The 20,576-nt window shown below is 34.3% G+C and overlaps 1 protein-coding gene across 2 annotated transcripts in view; it reads right to left on the bottom strand.

The window, feature by feature from the left end:
• The window catches only part of LOC136830185 (glutamate receptor 1-like), a 445,402-nt gene that overhangs the window by 26,908 nt on the left and 397,918 nt on the right, over nt 1–20,576 (bottom strand). For both annotated transcript variants that reach the window (XM_067089464.1, XM_067089455.1), the window contains exons 10-12: nt 8,981–9,091; nt 8,439–8,550; nt 1,247–1,341 (exon numbers count right to left, since the gene is read on the bottom strand). In XM_067089464.1, the coding sequence (XP_066945565.1) occupies nt 1,247–1,341; nt 8,439–8,550; nt 8,981–9,091 (318 nt within the window). The remainder of the gene's footprint in view (nt 1–1,246; nt 1,342–8,438; nt 8,551–8,980; nt 9,092–20,576) is intronic.

Genomic DNA, 20,576 nt, shown 5'->3' with positions numbered 1-20,576 from the left:
TTTTTAGGTGGGGAGGTGTCACGTTAAGTGATGGTTTTGCAGGAACTGCTGGTTCCCCGCTCGTTCCCTTTTGTGGATTGCTGCCTCCTTACCTTCAAGTTTTTTTATGTTTTGATGTTTTCGTCAGTGAGCTGCCGTTTTCTTTCTTCAGTCAGGTCTGGTAGGGCAGCGAGGTAGCGGCAGTGGCAGCAGCAGCAGGCAGTTTTGGAGTCGACGTTGGTCGAGTTTTTGAGCAACAAATTGGAGCACGGCTACGAAGTGGGCACGACGTAGAGGTGGAGTGTGACCATGAGTAGTCGTGTGACCACGAGCTGCTCATCTTTGATGACAGCGTGAGGCTGTCCTGACGTCTCCATCGGGGTATTCTGGTTTGTGGGGTCTTGTCCCTGTTGTGCAGCTGAGGGCTGTCTTGGTGACCCGATGGAGGACGTATGTTTGGTATTTTTTTTTTTCTGCCTGCTGCTGTTTATTTTTGCCTCTTTATTGTTTAAAGCTACTTTTTGTTTATAAAGTTAATTGTTTAACTTGATTTTGTTTAGTGCTGCCTTTTGGCTTTTTTTTGTATTTATGGTTTTATCTTTTACCAGACCTGACTCACTTGTAAATACTTATAACTTAACTTTGTAAATAAATTAATATTAAGCTTATTTTATTGTTTTTGTTGTTTTCCCCTCCTTTGTTTGTTGCATCTGCCGTCAGTCATGACAGCCCCGTCCTGAGTATGTTAAAGAACCTGCATAACGGCCCACTCGGGTCGTTACAATATATTATATTATATATATATATATGCATATATATATATATATATATATATATATATATATATATATATATATATATATATATATATATATATATATATATATATATATATGAGTTTGAGTGTAAGTCACCACGTAGGTGATTGTATGGTCAACTGATCTCAAAATATTTCATTAGTCGTTGTATCCCCATCAAACATTTTTAAGTTTCAAACTACATATTTTTTAAAGTCAAATACTGTACAGCGTACATATCTCATGAATTTTCCTTCATTACCATATCTTAATAAGCTGAACTTACTTTTATCAATTTTAGGAGAGAGATAAAGCCAGTGTCAACTGAAACATGTTAAGAAAGAAGGGAGAGGGGTAAAATGTGTCAAATGAAATATTTTAAGAAGAGAGAGAGAGAGAGAGAGAGAGAGAGAGAGAGAGAGAGAGAGAGAGAGAGAGATTACCTGCTGTTTATATAATGTACATCTTACCTTTCTCACCAGCTCCCCAACCATGCCATTCCATCCACCGTCCTTGGTGAGGTCAATCCTTCCATATTTGTTATCCTTGACAAGCCGAAGGGTATCTGGGATGGATGAAAGGTTTACTTTTTCGTTACTTTTTGTAAATGTCAAACCTGTCATAATTTCAAGCTACTCGTTTTGAAATTAAATGGAAATACTTGGAAAGAGCAGAAAAAACCTCTTACTCGTCTTGCTGACAAAACATTATTACTTGAAACAAAACAAACTTGTCTGTTTAGTAGTTTCATAATAATCTTCAGCACATATATTAACATATTTCACTGTATTTCACCGAAAATTCTATCTTCAGCTATTCCTAGAATGTTTATACGCTCGGTGAAATTTCAGTGCAGGGATTGTTGAGCCAACACTACTATATCGAAGTGAATCATGAATACTGAATGCTATTTTTAAGATGTAGATACTCTTATTATCAAATATTTACAGCATGCGTGGCTTTATAAAAGTGAAAAAGTGTGAAATGCAGAGATATGTAACCAACTTCTACTGGGGACAGCGGTTTATTACTAAACGGTAGGCAGTGCGCGAAGCGTTGCTTCATTCCTCAGAATAATATTCAAACGATAAACCGATCAGCAATACCGATATTGCTGACCAGGTTCTTCTACCTCATTCGTTCCTGAACCTTCTCTCTGGGTAGACTTCTCTCCCTCCGACCATCTACCTCTTATTCCTTTCAAACTTCTTTTGTACTCTTTATTCTCTTATTTGGCATTTTCGTATGTTTTCCTTAACTATTTTACCTGTTATTCTCTCACTCCGTGTCCTGTTCGTTTTCAGCTGCGATACTCTTTAATTGTTTCATAAACCTTTAACCTTTATGCTTATTCACACAGATCACTGATGGCATCAGAGACTCTTGTACAGTACTTTTTCGTCATGTCTTTACTTCGGTTGTTATTTATGAAGCTATTCCTCATCTTTACCATTCTCATTTCTAACTCTCTGAATTTACCTACCCATTAACCTTTGCCTCTTGATCTTCATCAGAGGTCATTCCTCTGTCCTTGTGGGGCATCATATCCATAGACAGGTCACAAATGTAAATGATCAGAGAGAGAGTCTAACATCACAGAGAACTCATCTGAATTAACCAGTTCAGCACTACACCTGACGACTATTGCATCTTCTGACGTGTCATAGTTCTTCATTGGAGGGGTTGGTAGAGCTCTCGGCTAGCACGCTGTTGGCCCAGCGTTCGACTCTCCGACCGGCCAATGAAGAATTAGAGGAGTTTATTTCTGGTGATAGAAATTCATTTTTCGTCATAACGTGGTTCGGATTCCACAATTAGCTGTAGGTCCCGTTGCTAGGTAACCAGTTGGTTCTTAGCCACGTAAAATAAATCTAATCCTTCGGGCCAGCCCTAGGAGAGCTGTTAATCAGCTCCGTGGTCTGGTTAAACTAAGATATACTCTTAACCTTACGTGTTATTCAACCCTTCTTACTTTTCTGGCACACCTGCTCGTTTGCACAACTCCAAATTGCCTGGGATGGCTATTCTACATCTACGCAAATGTTCAGAGTATGTCTGTCCGTATGTCTGCCTGTCTTTTTCCCCTCTCTCTAAGAACAAAGACCACAATGCACATTGCTGTCTATCTGTCTGTTTGTCTGTCTATCTGTCTTTCTACCCTCTTTCCAAGCGGAAAGACAGCCATGCACAAATTTATAGACATTCATTTCGAATACTGATGCAAAAATTATCAATTGTAGCCTTGATGGCTGAAGTACCTATCTAACTGTTTGCAGAATTTTTTCACCTGACTGAGTTTGGTTGGCAACCTTAGCTGTTATCCCAGTAACTAGAGGAAGCAAGGTGTCAGTAAAAAGTAAACTTTCATAATTTTATCCTCATGCACTTTTGAAACATATCAAGAAACCCTGCAATTCTGCACTTTCTCCGGATCCAGTGTTTTCTGTTAGAGGAACAGCATAACCAAAAGCAGATGTACAAATGTAACTCCTGCATAACTGAAGATGTTGGTTTCCCGCTGCCCAACAGTGCAGTGTATACGGTGTTTCTGGTCCGATGTCATTGTTAAAATGCATCCATATAAATCTAGACCAGCAGCAATTGTGATCAGTTTTTTAGTTTTAAAAGGTAGTGACCAGAATGGAAAATACCTTGTTTTGTAGTTTGCAATGAAAAAAATACAGTATTACATCATTTGGAAATACAGCTGTTGATTTCACCATGCTGTGTCATTATCTATTTCTGAAAGATCTTTTCTTTCTGAAGAAATACAATAAACATTTCTTTCGTAGACTTTGCTCTAAATTTAATTTAATAATAACAATGTTATTAGAAGACATATATATATATGAAACAATGTTAAATGTACCAGAACGCTGCCATTCAACAGTAAGGGAACAAATGGCACATAAAACTAAAAATAAAAAAAATATTCATATAAAAATGGTAAAACAGTCAATTCAAAGACGCTTATTTTCGGCAGTTAGTCAGTCAAATATTAAAATTTAAAATATGATGTGGAGGGCACACGTCGAAAATATTTTATGAATTATGATAGAGAATTTATCAAATATATTGTCAAATGTAACATGTACATATAACCAATAAAAGATACCCTTGTTTATATCTGTCATTCCCCTTGATAATTTCCCGATGAAAATTTTAAACGAGCATTTACATAAACGTATTTTCCATATAAAATGGAAAATTTCTCTCTCGTCTAGATTCGTGCACATTTTCTTTCTTGCGCACTTGATAAAATAGGTACATTTTTAAAACGATGGCGGAAGCTTAATGAAAAGCGGTACGTAAGTTTGCCGTTTTGAAAGATGATCGAAAACGACAGAGCAACAATAGCGTTGATGAATTTTTACTCTTTCACTTGTGCGACAAGACAAGTGATGTGCATCGAAGAGAAGTAGAAGGAATAAAGTGTTCTATGTTTTTATTCAGTAATAAGAAAAAATCCTTTATTTGTTTTAGGATCTGCACAATGTCAAAGGTCCATTAATTTTTTTTTGTTACATTCGAGCAAATTAACAAGTAACAGAAACACTTTTCCTTTTGTGTACTATTTGTCTTATACACACAGGACCAGACTAAAGCTGAGTAGCTGAGACTCCTATTGAATACTACTTTAAAAGAGTTAAAATCCAATAGAACAATATTCCATTCTTTACTATTCCATAGGTTTCATTTTTCTAAAAGAACAATTGAGAAAATCTAAAAAATCGGATTATTAAAGGGGTTACGTTGCAAACTCCCTGACTATTTTAAGTTTTCTCTAGTAAATAAGTTGTTTGTTTGTCACTTTTTTTTACTGACAAGCAACAATATTTAGTAAAAAATATATTATGTAAGTGTTACTAATTCCTCCGAGCATCAACATCATCAATTTGTTGAGGCGCCATGTTGTCACACTTGACTGGTACCAAAAAATCATCATTCACATACTTGTAAATGTGCAGACTGGTCTTCAATAGAATATCATTGATATTCCATATATTCCAAGATATTTTCATGGAATATATTGGAAAATTCAAGATAAATATTTGATAATATTTTAATACCCAAGTGAAAATTTAATGAGATTAGAGTCACTTTCATAACAAACGTTATTTCAACTGCACTGGAATTTTTTTAGTGTGCTTTACATTTTTTATATTATCAGTCACCATGCTAAATTCCACAGTATGGTTGCAATGCCAATAGTTACGCCAATAGCTTCTATTTTCTCTTGCGTTTCCAGCAGTTTTAATAATGCAAAGTTTCCTTACCATCATACTGGGAGCAGAGGGTTCTATTTCATTGCTGAAGCCAAATCATTATTTTGATGCATAATTGCTTCAATCTGCTTATGCAAAGGGCGAACTTAAGCTCATTCATCTCTGCGTTAGTATTCAAATTCTAGAGGGTTATTTATTTATTTATTTAATTATTTATTTATTTATTTATCTATTTATTTATCAGGAATTATTTATTATGCAGAACCATGATGGGTCTATTTAATGTCATTGTGATTTTTATATTCGAATGTATGCTCACTAATAATAATAATAATAATAATAATAATAATAATAATAATAATAATAATAATAATAATAATAATAATAATAATAATAATAATAAAGAACTAAAGAGATCACGCATTCTTCTGTTCTTAGCTTCTGACGTAATTAATTGCACCATTTTATGAAGAATAAATAACTGAAAATTTTTAAACATCCCATTATTATGTATCAGTCATCAGTTACTGACATCACTAAATCCTACAATAGGAAGTGACCCCTCTCATGGTCAAGGGGGCCAATATATTTTCACGTTGCTGCAAACTTTCGAAAGACGTAACTTAGGCATGTAAACAATGTAAAAAAATAAAACAAATAAAAGCAAATAATAATCTCGAAACACGGACGTTCTGTTTTGAAACGATAAACACGAAAAACAATAAGTCCCGGAAAAAAATTTCCTGGTTACCCGGGCTGGGATGTCGTGGTTATTTGTTTCGGAGAGTTCCCTTGTCGGGGAGATGTAATAGGACACATTTCTTTTGACTTAATAATCGGGGATGTCGCGACAAACTTGTGGTGCAGCGTTTTGTCTAACAGTGTGTGTGTGTATGTGCGTGCGTGCGTGCGTGCGTGCGTGCGTGCGTGCGTGTGTGTGTGTGTGTGTGTGTGTATGTATGTATGTGTATATATATATATATATATATATATATATATATATATATATATATATATATATATATATATATATATATATATATATATATATATATATATATATAGACAGTAAAGGTCATAATATTTTTAGAAATTATTCTTGTAAAATGTAAATTCTTTTGCATAGTTTTTGAGCAATAAGAATGATACCGATATTGTTTTTTTCTTTTTGGCGTGATAATATTTGAGTATGATATAGAAACAAACAAACATTATTCTATGGCACTTATGTTAAAAGAGTGTTCAACCCTGACCATAACTCGCCTTAGAAATAAAGTAAGTATGCATTTTCATTTTGACCAAGAGTCTTTTCGTCTTGTTTACTGGAATAATGCTTGGTTGTTTCTATATAATATCCAAATATTATCACACCAAAAAGAAAGGACAATATCAGTACCATTATTATTGCTCAAAAATTATGTAAAAAAATTTACATTTATAAGAACAATTTCTAAAAAGATTATGACCTTTGACTCCGAAATCAGCATTTACGAATCAACTTGTTCCCACAAGCTCGTGTTCTTTGGCACATTTAAAATTAGAGCCAGGGCCAGTAGCTATTCAGGAATCTATTACAATGATCCTCACCTTGAATATGACTTTGACTTTTCACCCTTGAAGGTCAGATTCGAACGTGAGTTCTGTATGTTTTAGGTAATATAAAACAACTAACATGCGTGTACAGTCTTTCTCGAAGCAAATAATTTTTCTAAAATCCTCAGACTTTCCGATGAAGACAAGGACAACTTGCTGAGTCTTCGGTTATACCTCCCTAAAATAAATCGACCAGTGGAGTCACCCAGCATGCGTTTCAAATTTCATCTTAGCTCTTTTTCCCATTTTTAGGATATCACGTTAACCGGCAGTTATGGGAATAAACATACCAATTCCCATCTCAGCGTTGGCGGAGGTGAAAACATAAATACAGTAAGACCGCAAGTATCTACTGATTCAAAGCCCATATCAGGTCATTGCAATTCCCTCCAAAGTGTTGCTTATTACCGAATGGATACAACGGAGGAAGTTCCTGAAAGAGTTAGAAATACCACATACTGTAATGTATATTGCCATTAGGGGCAATAAAAATCTGATAAAGCCCGATCCCAGACATTTGTATCTGGGCTTCCCATTAAACAGGTTTAGAAACCTTGCACAGGTCAGTGCATGCATGCACGACCAACCAGAGGAGTCAGTGCTGTACAAAAAATAAGGCCTCATGACCATACGTGAGTAGAGGGTACTGGTCTAACAACCTCGTCTGAAAGACCTAATATTAGTGAAGATTAAGAAAAGAAACGGATTAAACTTTTCGAAGAGACCATCTGCTTCTTGGCCATGTTCCCTTCCGAAGCTTAATTTCTCTTCTTACTTTAAAGGTGTTAACTTTTATACACATACATGTATACATACATACATATACATACACAGACACACACATATATATATGTATATATATCTGTATATATATATATATATATATATATATATATATATATATATATATATATATATATATATATATATATATATATATATATATATATATATATATATATATATATATATATATATATATACACACACACAGATACTGATAGTTTATTAAATACTAAAGTTATTTTTCTATAGTATTGGAGAAAACGTGGGCTTTTTTTATATTAATAGCTTATTACTGCCTTCTAACCTCTAACAATTTGACAATAATAATTTATAAGTATCATTTTTTTGGAGAAAATAATGTATACCCACAAATGAAATCAAAGAGGGCCACACAAAACCTTCATATCATTAGTCTCTGAGTTGACGCAGTACTTATTACCAGAACAATAAACATTCTGCAATTGTTAGTATTCGAATAAAAACGAAAATCCAAACGTAACAAAAAAAGACACTGAGTCACTTACATAAGAAACTTTGACTGCACACGGCATATTGTTACAGAGATCTATCAACAACTTAATAAATTTAAAGACAAAATTTACCTTATGTCTGAAATATCCAGTATCATGGAATAACACCTAATTCTTAGTTTGCGCTTAAACTGGAGATTTTTCAGGAAGCAGTTTTACATATGGGCGTATACACTGTTAAGAATATCTCTGACTACTGAAATATTCCATCCCTATATAAAACGTTTTTCTTCATGCAACAGAACAATGTAAGCAACCTTAATAATCACGATGACATTATAGTCCGTCTTTTATAATAAAAATGGTTTCAATATCAAAAGATTACTGACAATACTTTACGGAAACATAAAGCCCAGTAGAAACTATTACTAAAATGGCAACGCAATTATATTATGATTTTCTACACAACGCACCAAATACCAGTAATGAAATTCACCTGTCAAGGTTCTGTATGTGTAACTGCACATACCCAGATCTAATCATCCTTTTAAGAGCGCTAAAACGATTAAGTTTAGGTTAATACTTACAATTGATATTGAGATATCTGGCAATGAGATCAGCGAGGTCCTTCACATATCCTTCATATCGCTCATTACCAGTGTAGTGGACGTCTTCCTTTTCCATGAGAAAGGGTTTCTCCTGAATGGTGCATTCGGGGGGAAAAAGAAGGAAAACAGTTTTGAGTCGAATTTAACCTACGTAATGTCCCACATTCAAAAATATATTTCTCTTTTTATTTCGACGAATTTGATTATCGGCTGTATTTACAGTTTTGAGGATTAATTTTCCGATATGGGACATTAACATGCACGGTGATATTCCTGAATTCGCAATTGATGTAAAACCAAATTACACTTCCGTTAAAAGAAATATATTGTTACGTAAATAAAGGGAAACCTGGTTAAAAACTGAAAAACATCAGTATTCGTCATTATAATTGCCATGATATTCGTTTAGAAGGAAATGGAATTTTCTACTATCAGTTGATGAAATTAAATCTCACTGAGAACATCGGTTGCGATGACCATTAGCTTTGCGACGCTATTTCGCAATGTTTTATAATACTTACCAAAATTGTCGTGATGATGTAGGACTTATTTGGTGGTATTCTATTCGATGCAAGTCTCGTATATTTCACAGGTACAGATTCGAAACCATAGGTGTCACTCCAGGATCCAATCTAAGGAAAATAAGAATGAGGATACTTATTTTAGAGGACTAAAAATTTAAAGAAATAAGGAGAGAGAGAGAGAGAGAGAGAGAGAGAGAGAGAGAGAGAGAGAGATTTGTTCTGGAAAACAATTATATCTTGATTTGCTTAGGACGAAGTAGACACTTTTTTTCCTTAATTCTTTTTTTATCTTAATTATAAATCTCACAGGGCCCTTTCGTTCCAATTCATCCCTTACAACTATCCAGACTGCAATGACCTGATTTTCCCTACCCCCACGTGAAAAGTTTCCTCTCACTGCAAATTTTCCACAGACCACCCGCTCAATTTGCATCTTTTATGTCAATATGTAACTGATAGACTATATGCTTTGGGTATTTCATTACTTTCAATAATTTTTTTTTCCTTGATGTACTTGATTTCATTCACCCACAAATCTTCATTAACGTTCTTGTTGTTCATTTTCTATTTTTTATACTACTATCTTTTATACTACGACAAGACCTCATTGTCATACAACTATATTTTACCTCGCATTTCACCATCCCAACTTGCAGTCTTTTTTTTATCCCTCTTTCCTATGCACCCATACTTCAATCACCCCTTTCATAAATTCCATCTATTAAGACGCCTTAGACCTAGGCATTTTTGTCTTTCCGTGTATCCTCAGTGAAGTATTACAGCTGTCATGCATTTCAAATATAGCTTCAACCAAGTAGTGACCAGATATATATCCAGTCATTCCAATTCTTATAACTGGAACTATTAACTTGTTCTTCCACCTACTCCGAACAGTCACTTAATCTGATCCTTCTCCTTTGTGCCACATATTTACGCACAGTACATTCAAAAGATTTTTTATTACTTTAATTTCTAATAGGAGCAAAGGGGTTCATGGCTACAAACAACATGGCCTAGGGGCTTTGATAATTTAGCTTTCCACAGAGGTAAAAGAGTTATGCCAGCGGCAGCACAGGAGAAGACATCATCTTCAAATTAGGATTTCCTTCCATCAATTGGCAATAAAACCCCACATTAACAACTGCTTTGCCATTGCAACAAAGCAAAAGCGACTGGCATTTGAGAATGCAGCGCCAAGGAAGCCATCAAATACCACTTGACTGAGCTGATTAGTATATGTACGTACTGTATATATATACACATTATATATATATATATATATATATATATATATATATATATATATATATATATATATATATATATATATATATATATATATATATATATATATATATATGACAGAGAGGGAGAGCAATCAGCTACCACTCTTTTATAAACATTTTTGGTAAAATAAGACAATGCATGAAACTGGGGACGATTTGATTCTCAATGCAAAGCTTAATGATATAATATCTGCCAAACTACAATAATTCAAATTTAATCTCTCTCTCTCTCTCTCTCTCTCTCTCTCTCTCTCTCTCTCTCTCTCTCTCTCTCGCATCCTGAGCCTAGCCCTGGCACTGCAAATATTGCAACGACCTGTAGCCATATTGCAAACAATGAAACGTCATTCTTTGTTAAAAGTTTAATAATGAACTTCTGGATCCATATTGACGTTCGTGCCATGATTGTAGTCTGCCAGCATTATACCTTTCATGTTCTATTGGTCAGCTCTTCAAATTATTAATAAAAAGCCTGACGACTATATAAAAACCCATTCTTTCGTCCAGCTCTTGATATGTTGTGTTTAAAAATACGATATCTTTAAAATGAAACATGTTTGTATTCAAATCCATTATTGGTAAATAGTGTTTACATGAGCGAAATGAAACCAGACGCATCATTTGAGAAGTGAAAAATGTAAGAATTATAATGCGCATGTGCCGTCCATTTCCATCGGGCTGTCCCCATCTCCGGAGATATGGGATGGGAGGTAGGCACGGGAAGTTAAAATGGGCTCGCATTTGAAAGGTCTGTGGATCAATCCCCTCCTGCCATCCTTAGTTAACTAGACTATGAATGAATACCCGCTACAAGTAATGTTCAATAAAAACCATATATATATATATATATATATATATATATATATATATATATATATATATATATATATATATAAATATATATATATATATATATATATATATATATATATATATATATATATATATATATATATATATATATATATATATATATATATATATATATATATATATATATATATATATAGATAGATAGATAGATCCGGATGGTCCAAGTCGACTTCTATAATTTATATAAACTTCAGGACTAGGTTCGAATCCTGGCAGGGAAGATGTTGAGGCTCTATAGGTAAAACTAGTTTAACACAACAATTATTTCAGGCTAACTTTCTACCTATCTGCTTTAGAAAAAGTTCACAAACCCATATATTACTTTTCTTTGTGAGACTTCCTTTAACATCTTCCAGCTTCCTGTAAAAGAAAACTATTGTGCCGGCTTTGTCTGTCCGTCCTCACTTTTTCTGTCCGCCCTCAGATCTTAAAAACTACCGAGGCTAGAGGGCTGCAAATTGGTATGTTGATCGTCCACCCTTCAATCATCAAACGTACTGAATTGCAGCCCTCTAGCCTCAGTAGTTTTTAATTTACGTAAGGTTAAAGTTAGCCATAATCGTGCGTCTGGCAACGATATAAGACAGGCCACCATCGGGCCGTGGTTAAAGTTTCATAGGCAGCGGCTCACACAGCATTATACCGAGACCACCGAAAGACAGATCTATTTTTGGTGGCCTTGATTATACGCTGTACGGAAAACTCGATTGCACCGAAGAAACTTCGTCCCATTTTTTACTTGTTTTACGTAGTGAACAATAGTCTGGTGAATCAGCAAGGTACAGAGTGTCTTCCTACTTCCCCGGTCTAGAAACGTAAGGATATCCTTCACTCCCGAAGCCACTTGCATCATGGTAAAACGTGTCTTGGGTAAACGTTTGTTTTTCAGAATTCCACTGCTCACTGTCATCAGTGTTTCTTTATTTTATCCAGAAGTGTATTCTGCTTTCTTGGAATACTGTCAATTTCATGATTCATTCTCTTTCCGCTGAAACTAGCTAATGATTCTTCAAATGCTAAAACTTTGATTTCGCATTGAATGTATAATTATACCTCGATGAGAAATCAGCCTAACTTACTCCTCTAACTCTCTTGTAGAACTCAGGAATACGACTTCTATTCAAGGTGGCCTTCCAGGAAAGAGAAAGGTTATAAAAGTTGTAAAACTTTCTCGAATTTCCGTTCCCAAAAGCAAGCAAACTCTCGGTCCACATGAAACAATTATTGTTCTTTGAAACTGCCTCTTTTGACATGAACCACTTTGCTATAACTACTGGTATTACTTCTGTGATTACCTTTATTATTATTATTATTATTATTATTATTATTATTATTTATTATTATTATGTTCCAGAGGAGGATTATGTTATCTCTCTCTCTCTCTCTCTCTCTCTAATTCTGTTCCATGCACAGACGGACACGCAAAACAACACAATCAGAATTCGATTGTGTTCTGGGAAGCCATCATTCCCAATCGCAATCTTCCCTCGCAGCGAACCATTTCCAAGTCTCCTCCATCACACCATTAGCCCCAGACAACCTCACCGTTGCAGCTGGTCGAAATCTTTAGCCTCTTCCTCAGTCGCCTATTCCATTTTCTTCCATTTCCACTCCTCCTCCTCCTCCTCCTCCTTACCCATCACCTTTCTCTCTTCCTCCTTCTCCTCCTCCTCTTCTTCCTGTTCTCCATTTCCTCTTCTCCTCCTCCTCTTCTTTTTCAAAATGGAGTAGAAGGAGAGACGAAACTGCTCTAGCTGGGAAGTTTTCATGACCAAGGGCGTAAATCCTTTACCATTTAAACTTTGCGTCCTCTCTGTTCACCGGAGAACTCTGATTGATTTCCTCGCAAGATTTTACGGCTCAGGGGTTAGATCAATACATGCTTTCCTGTATTCAACGAGGACATTTCGGTCTCCAGGGGAGAAAGAGCAGGGAAATTCCTTAACGCATAAACATTTTTTCCCCAGATTTATTCGGTTTTAAAAATGACTGGTCATTTGTACGCGGTGCAGAAAATGCCTGCATATCATTATGTTGGATCGTGATCGATGATTAAAAATGATTTTCCCTCCCTTATACTAATTATGGAGAAATATTTGAGGATATTTTAGTTTCATGAACTAAATATTAAATCTTAGGTAAGAATTGAACTGCTGACATTATGTATTAGTCCTTCGTAGCAATGACTTCACGATAACATAAATTCATAACAAAACAGATATCCCTTTTATCAGAACAATATCATTCTCATCATTTATGCTTATATTTATGAATAAGTTCCACACAAATAAATGCACGTGGTTATTTTATATATATATATATATATATATATATATATATATATATATATATATATATATAATCTATATAAAGATGTATATACATATACATACATTATATATATAATACAATATATAATTTATATATATATAATGAGAGAGAGAGAGAGAGAGAGAGAGAGAGAGAGAGAGAGAGAGAGAGAGAGAGAGAGATCTTACACCTTTGGACTAGTCAACGTCCATATGAAGTTTAACCTGTTGTCCTATTAAATGAATAGGCGAATTCCTTCTTGTTTGCAGAATTATCATATGAAAGACCAAGCCTCGCTCAATGACAATTGTGGACGTGCTTACTTGGAGATATAGAAGCTTACAATCTCTGGAAAAGGAATAGATCTTATTTAACGCCGAACAATTATACAAGCTAATGGCTGGGGTTCTGAGAGTTTATGCTTCAGCTGAAAATATATACAATTTGACTATAAAGGAAACCCTTTCTGGCACAACTTTTGATTATGAAGATATATATATATATATATATATATATATATATATATATATATATATATATATATATATATATATATATATATATATATATATATATATATAATATATATATATATATATATATATATATATATATATGTATATATATATATATATATATATATATATATATATATATATATATATATATATATATATATATATATATATATATATATATATATATATATATAGAGAGAGAGAGAGAGAGAGAGAGAGAGAGAGAGAGAGAGAGAGAGAGAGAGAGAGAGAGAGCGTCTGTAACTTGCATTTAAAAAGCAAATATCAATTATGTAGAGGGAGGGTTATTCTCTACATCATAGACTTAACAATTCCTCCTTACTACAGTAATTACCAGAAGGTTGTCATTCGCTGTCCAGCGGGATAAGCCACCCTTGAGGCAGATGCGTTAGACAGTAAGTAGGATAATTAGAGATTCAATATGCCTCGTATTTTTTACGCCCCCGTGAAATTAAGAACCTTTTAATCAACAAGGTTTAGACTCAAATAGTATTTTTAATTTTTTAATATTTTTTATTTTTTTTATATCACATATCATTTTGTGGAGTACTTATCTCCAAGGCTGTCCGTTACTTTTCGTAAGCTAGCTGGTTGGGGTTCTTTTTGAATTTGTTGGTGAACTCGAAATGTTACTCCAAGTAGATGTGGATGTGGTAGCGCTACTCAGGCAGATTACTGAAAAATTTCCTTCACTAAAAACTTTGAACGTATAGTGGCAAAATGTCTGACTGCCTACGATGAAAGTCATCATCTGTTTGCTAGTATTGTGCAGCCACCCCTTAATTCTCGTCATTAAGTTCATATGACTGGTCTTAACTTTAATGAGTTGGTGGACAATGTCTTGGTATTGCCATACAATTTTTAATGTCATCTCTGGTGTCCCTCTGAGTAGTGTTACTTTCATACATACGATTGTGATTAATAAATCTCTTAATATATATTTAGCTAAACTTGATACATCGTGCAGATTATCGAGGGTGAAGTAAAGCACAAATTTTGAATGTCAATACTTTTAAGACATTAGATATCGCCCCATGCTGATATTTTCATTAACAGGATTTTCTTTAACTGCGAGTGACTCAATTAAAATTTTATGTATCATTCTTGATAGGAAATTAGCAGTTGAGGAGCCTATCCAGACTATGTTACCTTTAAATGCACAAAACATCGGTATTCTACGAAAGTCTTCTTAAAAATTGAGATTTACAGTATGTATCCTGAGGAAATGTTACGGTTCTTCTATTTGTCCACGTTACGTATACTGTTAACCTGTTTGGTCTTCAGCCGCTCACTTGCATCTTGCATTTCATTATCATTTATAGCATTAATATATACCACGTATAATAGTGATGACATATATCTCCATGGCCTTTATTGACCCTTACTTGTGGCTGTTATGCATTCTTAGTTTCATCAACTAGGAACGGCGGGGCCCCGTGGGGGTGGTAGACCCACTGACCTTTCGAGCCCAGTGTTCTATCACTAAGGTCTACAATTCGATAACAAATAGCAACAACAAGTGAAGCATCTATTTTCACATTTTCACCGTAAAAAACAAACAATTCCTCCTCAGCAGTCATATATGTTCCTCGTAAAATGTGGAGAGTACAGGTCATGGGAGGTATTATAAGCGATAGTTTATTCACATACTTCTCTACTGAATGGAGATGAAAGAAGTAAATTGATATGACCCTCACTTGTGTTCACCTGGGAAGCGTCAGGGAGAGTTCTCTGGAGGTCTGTGTCAATGGCACAAAAGGTTAAGAAAGAGCCTTACAGGGCTCTGCCCACAATATCGGTTTTCCAATACTCTTCTGTCAAGTTCTTGTTGTCTGTTTGAATGATGACCTGAATATTCCTTTTGCACAGGTAGGTACCACAAAAAAGGATCTAGGACTCATTCGAATTAAAGCTAAGACCTGAATCTCTCCGAGTATGAAATTCATTCAGATCTTCAAAAAGCATCGCACGTTCCTTCACGATCCGTTATTCTCTGGGATATCAAAAGGTCTGGTTACTTGTACTAGACATGTACAGCATCTTGTGGGCTATTTTTAAACACTTGATTTGGTGCGTTTTTTGTTTATTGATGAGTCCAGTCACTAGATAATTAGGAAATGGAAAATGAATAGATTATTGAATTCGAAGTGAACGGTATCCTTTTGAATGCTTCCAGTGTAAAGGAGTTTCGTTTCTGTTAAAATCTATTTGCGTGCTGTTTATAACAGTTCTTTTATCTATCTGATTAAAGGCTATCTCGATAATATATGCAGGAAAGAGTAACCCAGGTGAGATGTTGACAAATGGTGTCAAATTCTTTTTCCTCTGTCTGTCTGTCAGCCTAAAGAAAAGAGGACACTGAAAACAACCTAATGTTTACTGAAGAAACTGAGAATGGTGGAGTAAATATATGATGATAATACCTAGAGAGCACAAGTCGCCACGTTTTCCCCATTCACCCCTAAATTTAATGCTTGCAATAGCAGTGATGATTCTGATAAATATGAATAGCAATCACCTGTTGTTTCATAGAGGCAATATATAATCAAGGCATCTGACCAGATCGTGTTATAAGGTTTAATAGGTGGAATTACTTACTGAGACTCGCTATTATAAATCAGATCAGCTGCGAACTAAAATGCAGGTGAATTAAAAACGTAAGCGCTGCTGTAGGGATTTAATTATTTTTGTAGTTTATTAATGAAAGAACTTAGTCTTAAGGTTTCAGTTTACTACTTAAAGCAAAGGGCCTTCGCTGAAAGTGAAATTAAGTCTAGACTACGATCTCCGTTGCTTTTTATAGGAAGGTACGACTAATGGGGTTTTATTTAATCTACCAGTTTTATAAAGTAAAATCGCTGCAAGTTTAAAAAATCAAAAGCTTCCTGATCATTTGAAATCTGATATCCCATTAGTTTCAAGTTAATGAATATCTAAAAAAAAAAAAAAAAAGTTATCTATTCTGGGGTTTAAAAATGCGCAGATTATATAAAAATCATGCCGGAGAAAGGATATTACAGTATACATATTTCTGATAAATGGAACATAATACGAATAGTTAGGAAATAGTTAAAGACTTTGGATTTCATAAATCTTAGTTAATCTGGTAATAAGCATCACTGGCGTCTGCATTTGTTGGTTTGCATCATACATCGTTTTAAAAAAGGAAATTTAGGAAACAAGAACCCAACTTGATACATCGTAATTGCACCCTAATGAGGGTCAAGACAATCGATGTCTAAACTTCTGTTTCCACATAATGAAAACTCACACAGACATTAATGATTCCTTAGAACTGCAAATATTCATCAGTCAGACAGCACATGTTAAAAAAAACAAAAAAACAAATACCAATGAGACTAGCATCATAATACCCGTTCTAAGCCAAGCAAACAGAAAAAAGAGAGAGAAAGAATGAGGGGTGGACCTTACCAACGTAACGAGTTATAAACATGCTTTTTAATGAAGGCCTATGAGAGCCTGCCAAACAGGAGCAAGAACAGAAATCCAAAATTTAGCAGTAGAAACACATTCCTTTGAGTAATTCTTTCCTTAGAGTAAACGTGGGAGGAGGTGGTCTGTATGGCTTTGCGAGGCTGTCTGAGAAGAGTAGGGGCTCTCACGTTTAGCTAGCTAGAACAGTGATTGAAATAATAGCAAAAGAGAGAGTGAAGTCGCCATGCAGAACAGAGGAAGAGGATCAAGAGAAGAGGAGAGAATGTAATCACTGATAAGTGACTGGTGTTACTGTTAATCTTATGCAAGAAGCAGAGAAATGAAACACACCAAATATGAGAGCAAATACCCATTATATTGATGAATACGTCCAGCATTAGAATATAAATATTTAAAGCACCTCACATATAACCTCAGTTTATTACAGTTATGAGGAGCAAAGCTGAACTTTTTGCCTGAACAAGACAGGTCAGCAGCAACCCTGGGACAAGGTGAGAGGTTAATGAAAATTTTCATAAAAAATAACTGAGATACTGGATGAAAGAGAGGCCAAGTAATAGGCAAAAACTGTGTATTTGGGACATTTGACTGAATTACAGGATTACTTTTCAAATCAGGTCACACACACAGAATTAGTAAATGAGGCCAGAGCAATTCGAGAACGCCTGTAGTCAACAGAGGAGATCTGGAGGTGAGTGGAGATGAAATTTAGAGACTTGAATAATTGACAAAATCATGAGTATGAGAAAGTTTTAGACTGGAGAGGGTCATTGATAACGAGGAGGAATAGCTTGGGTAAAAGACGACCAATGTAATACATAAATTGAGATGCTACTACGAAGGGTTATGCTTTAACACCTGTGTTGGAAGAAACGCAGTTTAGTTTTCCAGCACTGTGCATACATCCATTTCTGTAAAGCCACACTCCAGTCGCCACAGAGGGCACAGAAGTTATCCACAAAAAGTCCTGTTTCCAGAAACTCCATTCTTCAATAACGGCCGAATCTTCGCGTTCAGCAGAATACGGATTTTATTTTCCCTTTCGCTAAAGGATTTCAGGACTGCCGTGTCTGCGTCCTAAAAGCACGCACCATGGAAGCAATTCCATCCACAATAAATAGAAGATAAATTTAACAATATTTATAATATCTTTAAAAGAATACGTGCATAAAAAAAAGTACAGATGCAGAATATCGATAAGAGAATATTACAAATGATGCAGTTGAATTCAGTATAAAATGTTTACGAGATACAATATGCTCTTACAACATACGCATAAACACACACAGACACACACACATATATATATATATATATATATATATATATATATATATATATATATATATATATATATATATATATATATATATATATATATATATATATATATATATATATTATATATATATATATATATATATATATATATATATATATATATATATATATATATATATATATTTATATACATACATACATATATTGTTTATGGAGCTGTCAATGTTAGGCATGAAAGCAATTCGCCTGCTCGCTATAAGAAAAGTTTGACCGATCTTAAAAAAAGACAATACAATCCACATCACAAAAGCTGATAAATCGAATAGTATTGTAATTTTAGATAAAGCTGACTACTGGATGATGATATGACTTACAAAAAACTAACAAAAAATCCCCTTGACCAAGTCATAACAAATTTCAATAGCACAGTGAAAAAATCCTTAAATAAAAAAGAACTAATATGTCAGTTGTCAGAAAAATTTCCTTCGTTACCTTACTTATACGGATTAGTAAAATCGTACAAAGAAAATAATCCTATGCGGCCTATTATCAGTACTGTTGGCTCAATATCATATGAACTTTCGAAATATATTACCAAGCTCTTGCCCCCGTTACTTGGAACTGTCTCCGATTCTCACTTATATAATTGTCTAGATTTAGTTGATAAGTTAAACAAAATTACTTTTTGCCCCACTGATAGATTCGTTAGTTTTGATGTTTGTTCTCTTTTTGCTAAAGTCCCAATAGATTCTATTTTAGAGTATCTTAGTAATGAACTAATCCATCATGAATTACCTCTACCTGTAAATCATATTATTTCACTCACTAGGTTGTGCATTTGTGATTTTAAGTTTATATTCAATGGTGAATTTCACCAACAAATATTTGGTATGGCAATGGGCAACCCTTTAACCCCACTTCTCAAACTTGTATATGAAATTCTTTGAAAAACGATATTTACCTAATATTATTTATACTCCTTTAAAGTGGTATAGATATGGTGACGATATTTTAGCTGTTTTGCCTGCTGGTGTTGATGTAAATGATTTACTCGCTAATTTGAATAACCAAGTACCATCCATTAAAGTTTACTTTAGAATTAGAAAAAGACAATTGCCTCCCTTTCTTAGACGTTTTAATACACAGGGAACCATTTCAATGCAAATTCAGTATTTATAGGAAACCAACCAACAACCCAACTTATGTCCATTTTTATTCAGGCCATCACCTTAATATCAAAATATCAATTTTTTCTTCTATGATTTTATGAGCTTTGCGCATTGTCAGTCCCCAGTATTTGGATCAAGAAATCGAATACATAAGAAAAATAGGAACAAATTTATGTTGTCCTTCACATGTACTAGATATTTGTTATAATAAAGCTCACAAAAAGTTTTATAGTGAAAGTAACATGGAGAAAGAAACCCCTAAGAACATTCTTAGTTTGCCTTATTTTAATGGTTTACAAAACATAAAATCATTGTTAAAATCTTTTAATGTCAACCTCGTTTTTTCCTATAATAACACACTAAAAGGAATGTTAATAAAAAAAATAGCCCCAAAGAAAACAACAACATAATATATAAATTTCCATGTTTGGACTGCTCCTCTCTTTATACTGGCCAATCTAGCAAAGATTTAGATGTACGTACTAAGCAACGTAAGTATTCAGTCAAAACTGGACAAACATCCAAGGCTATATTCATTCATTTAAGTGAAAACTCTCACAGGATAAATTGGACTGGAAGTTCAGTGATTGCCAGATCGAAAGATTTGTCTTCAAGAAATCTTTTGGAATCCGCTATTATACAGCTTACTTCCAGCTGTAATTTTAACCTTAGCCGTGTC

Source organism: Macrobrachium rosenbergii, chromosome 4 (assembly GCF_040412425.1).
Source record: "Macrobrachium rosenbergii isolate ZJJX-2024 chromosome 4, ASM4041242v1, whole genome shotgun sequence".
Classification (NCBI taxonomy): Eukaryota; Metazoa; Arthropoda; class Malacostraca; order Decapoda; family Palaemonidae; genus Macrobrachium; species Macrobrachium rosenbergii.
This window is presented reverse-complemented; position numbering and strand designations above follow the sequence as displayed.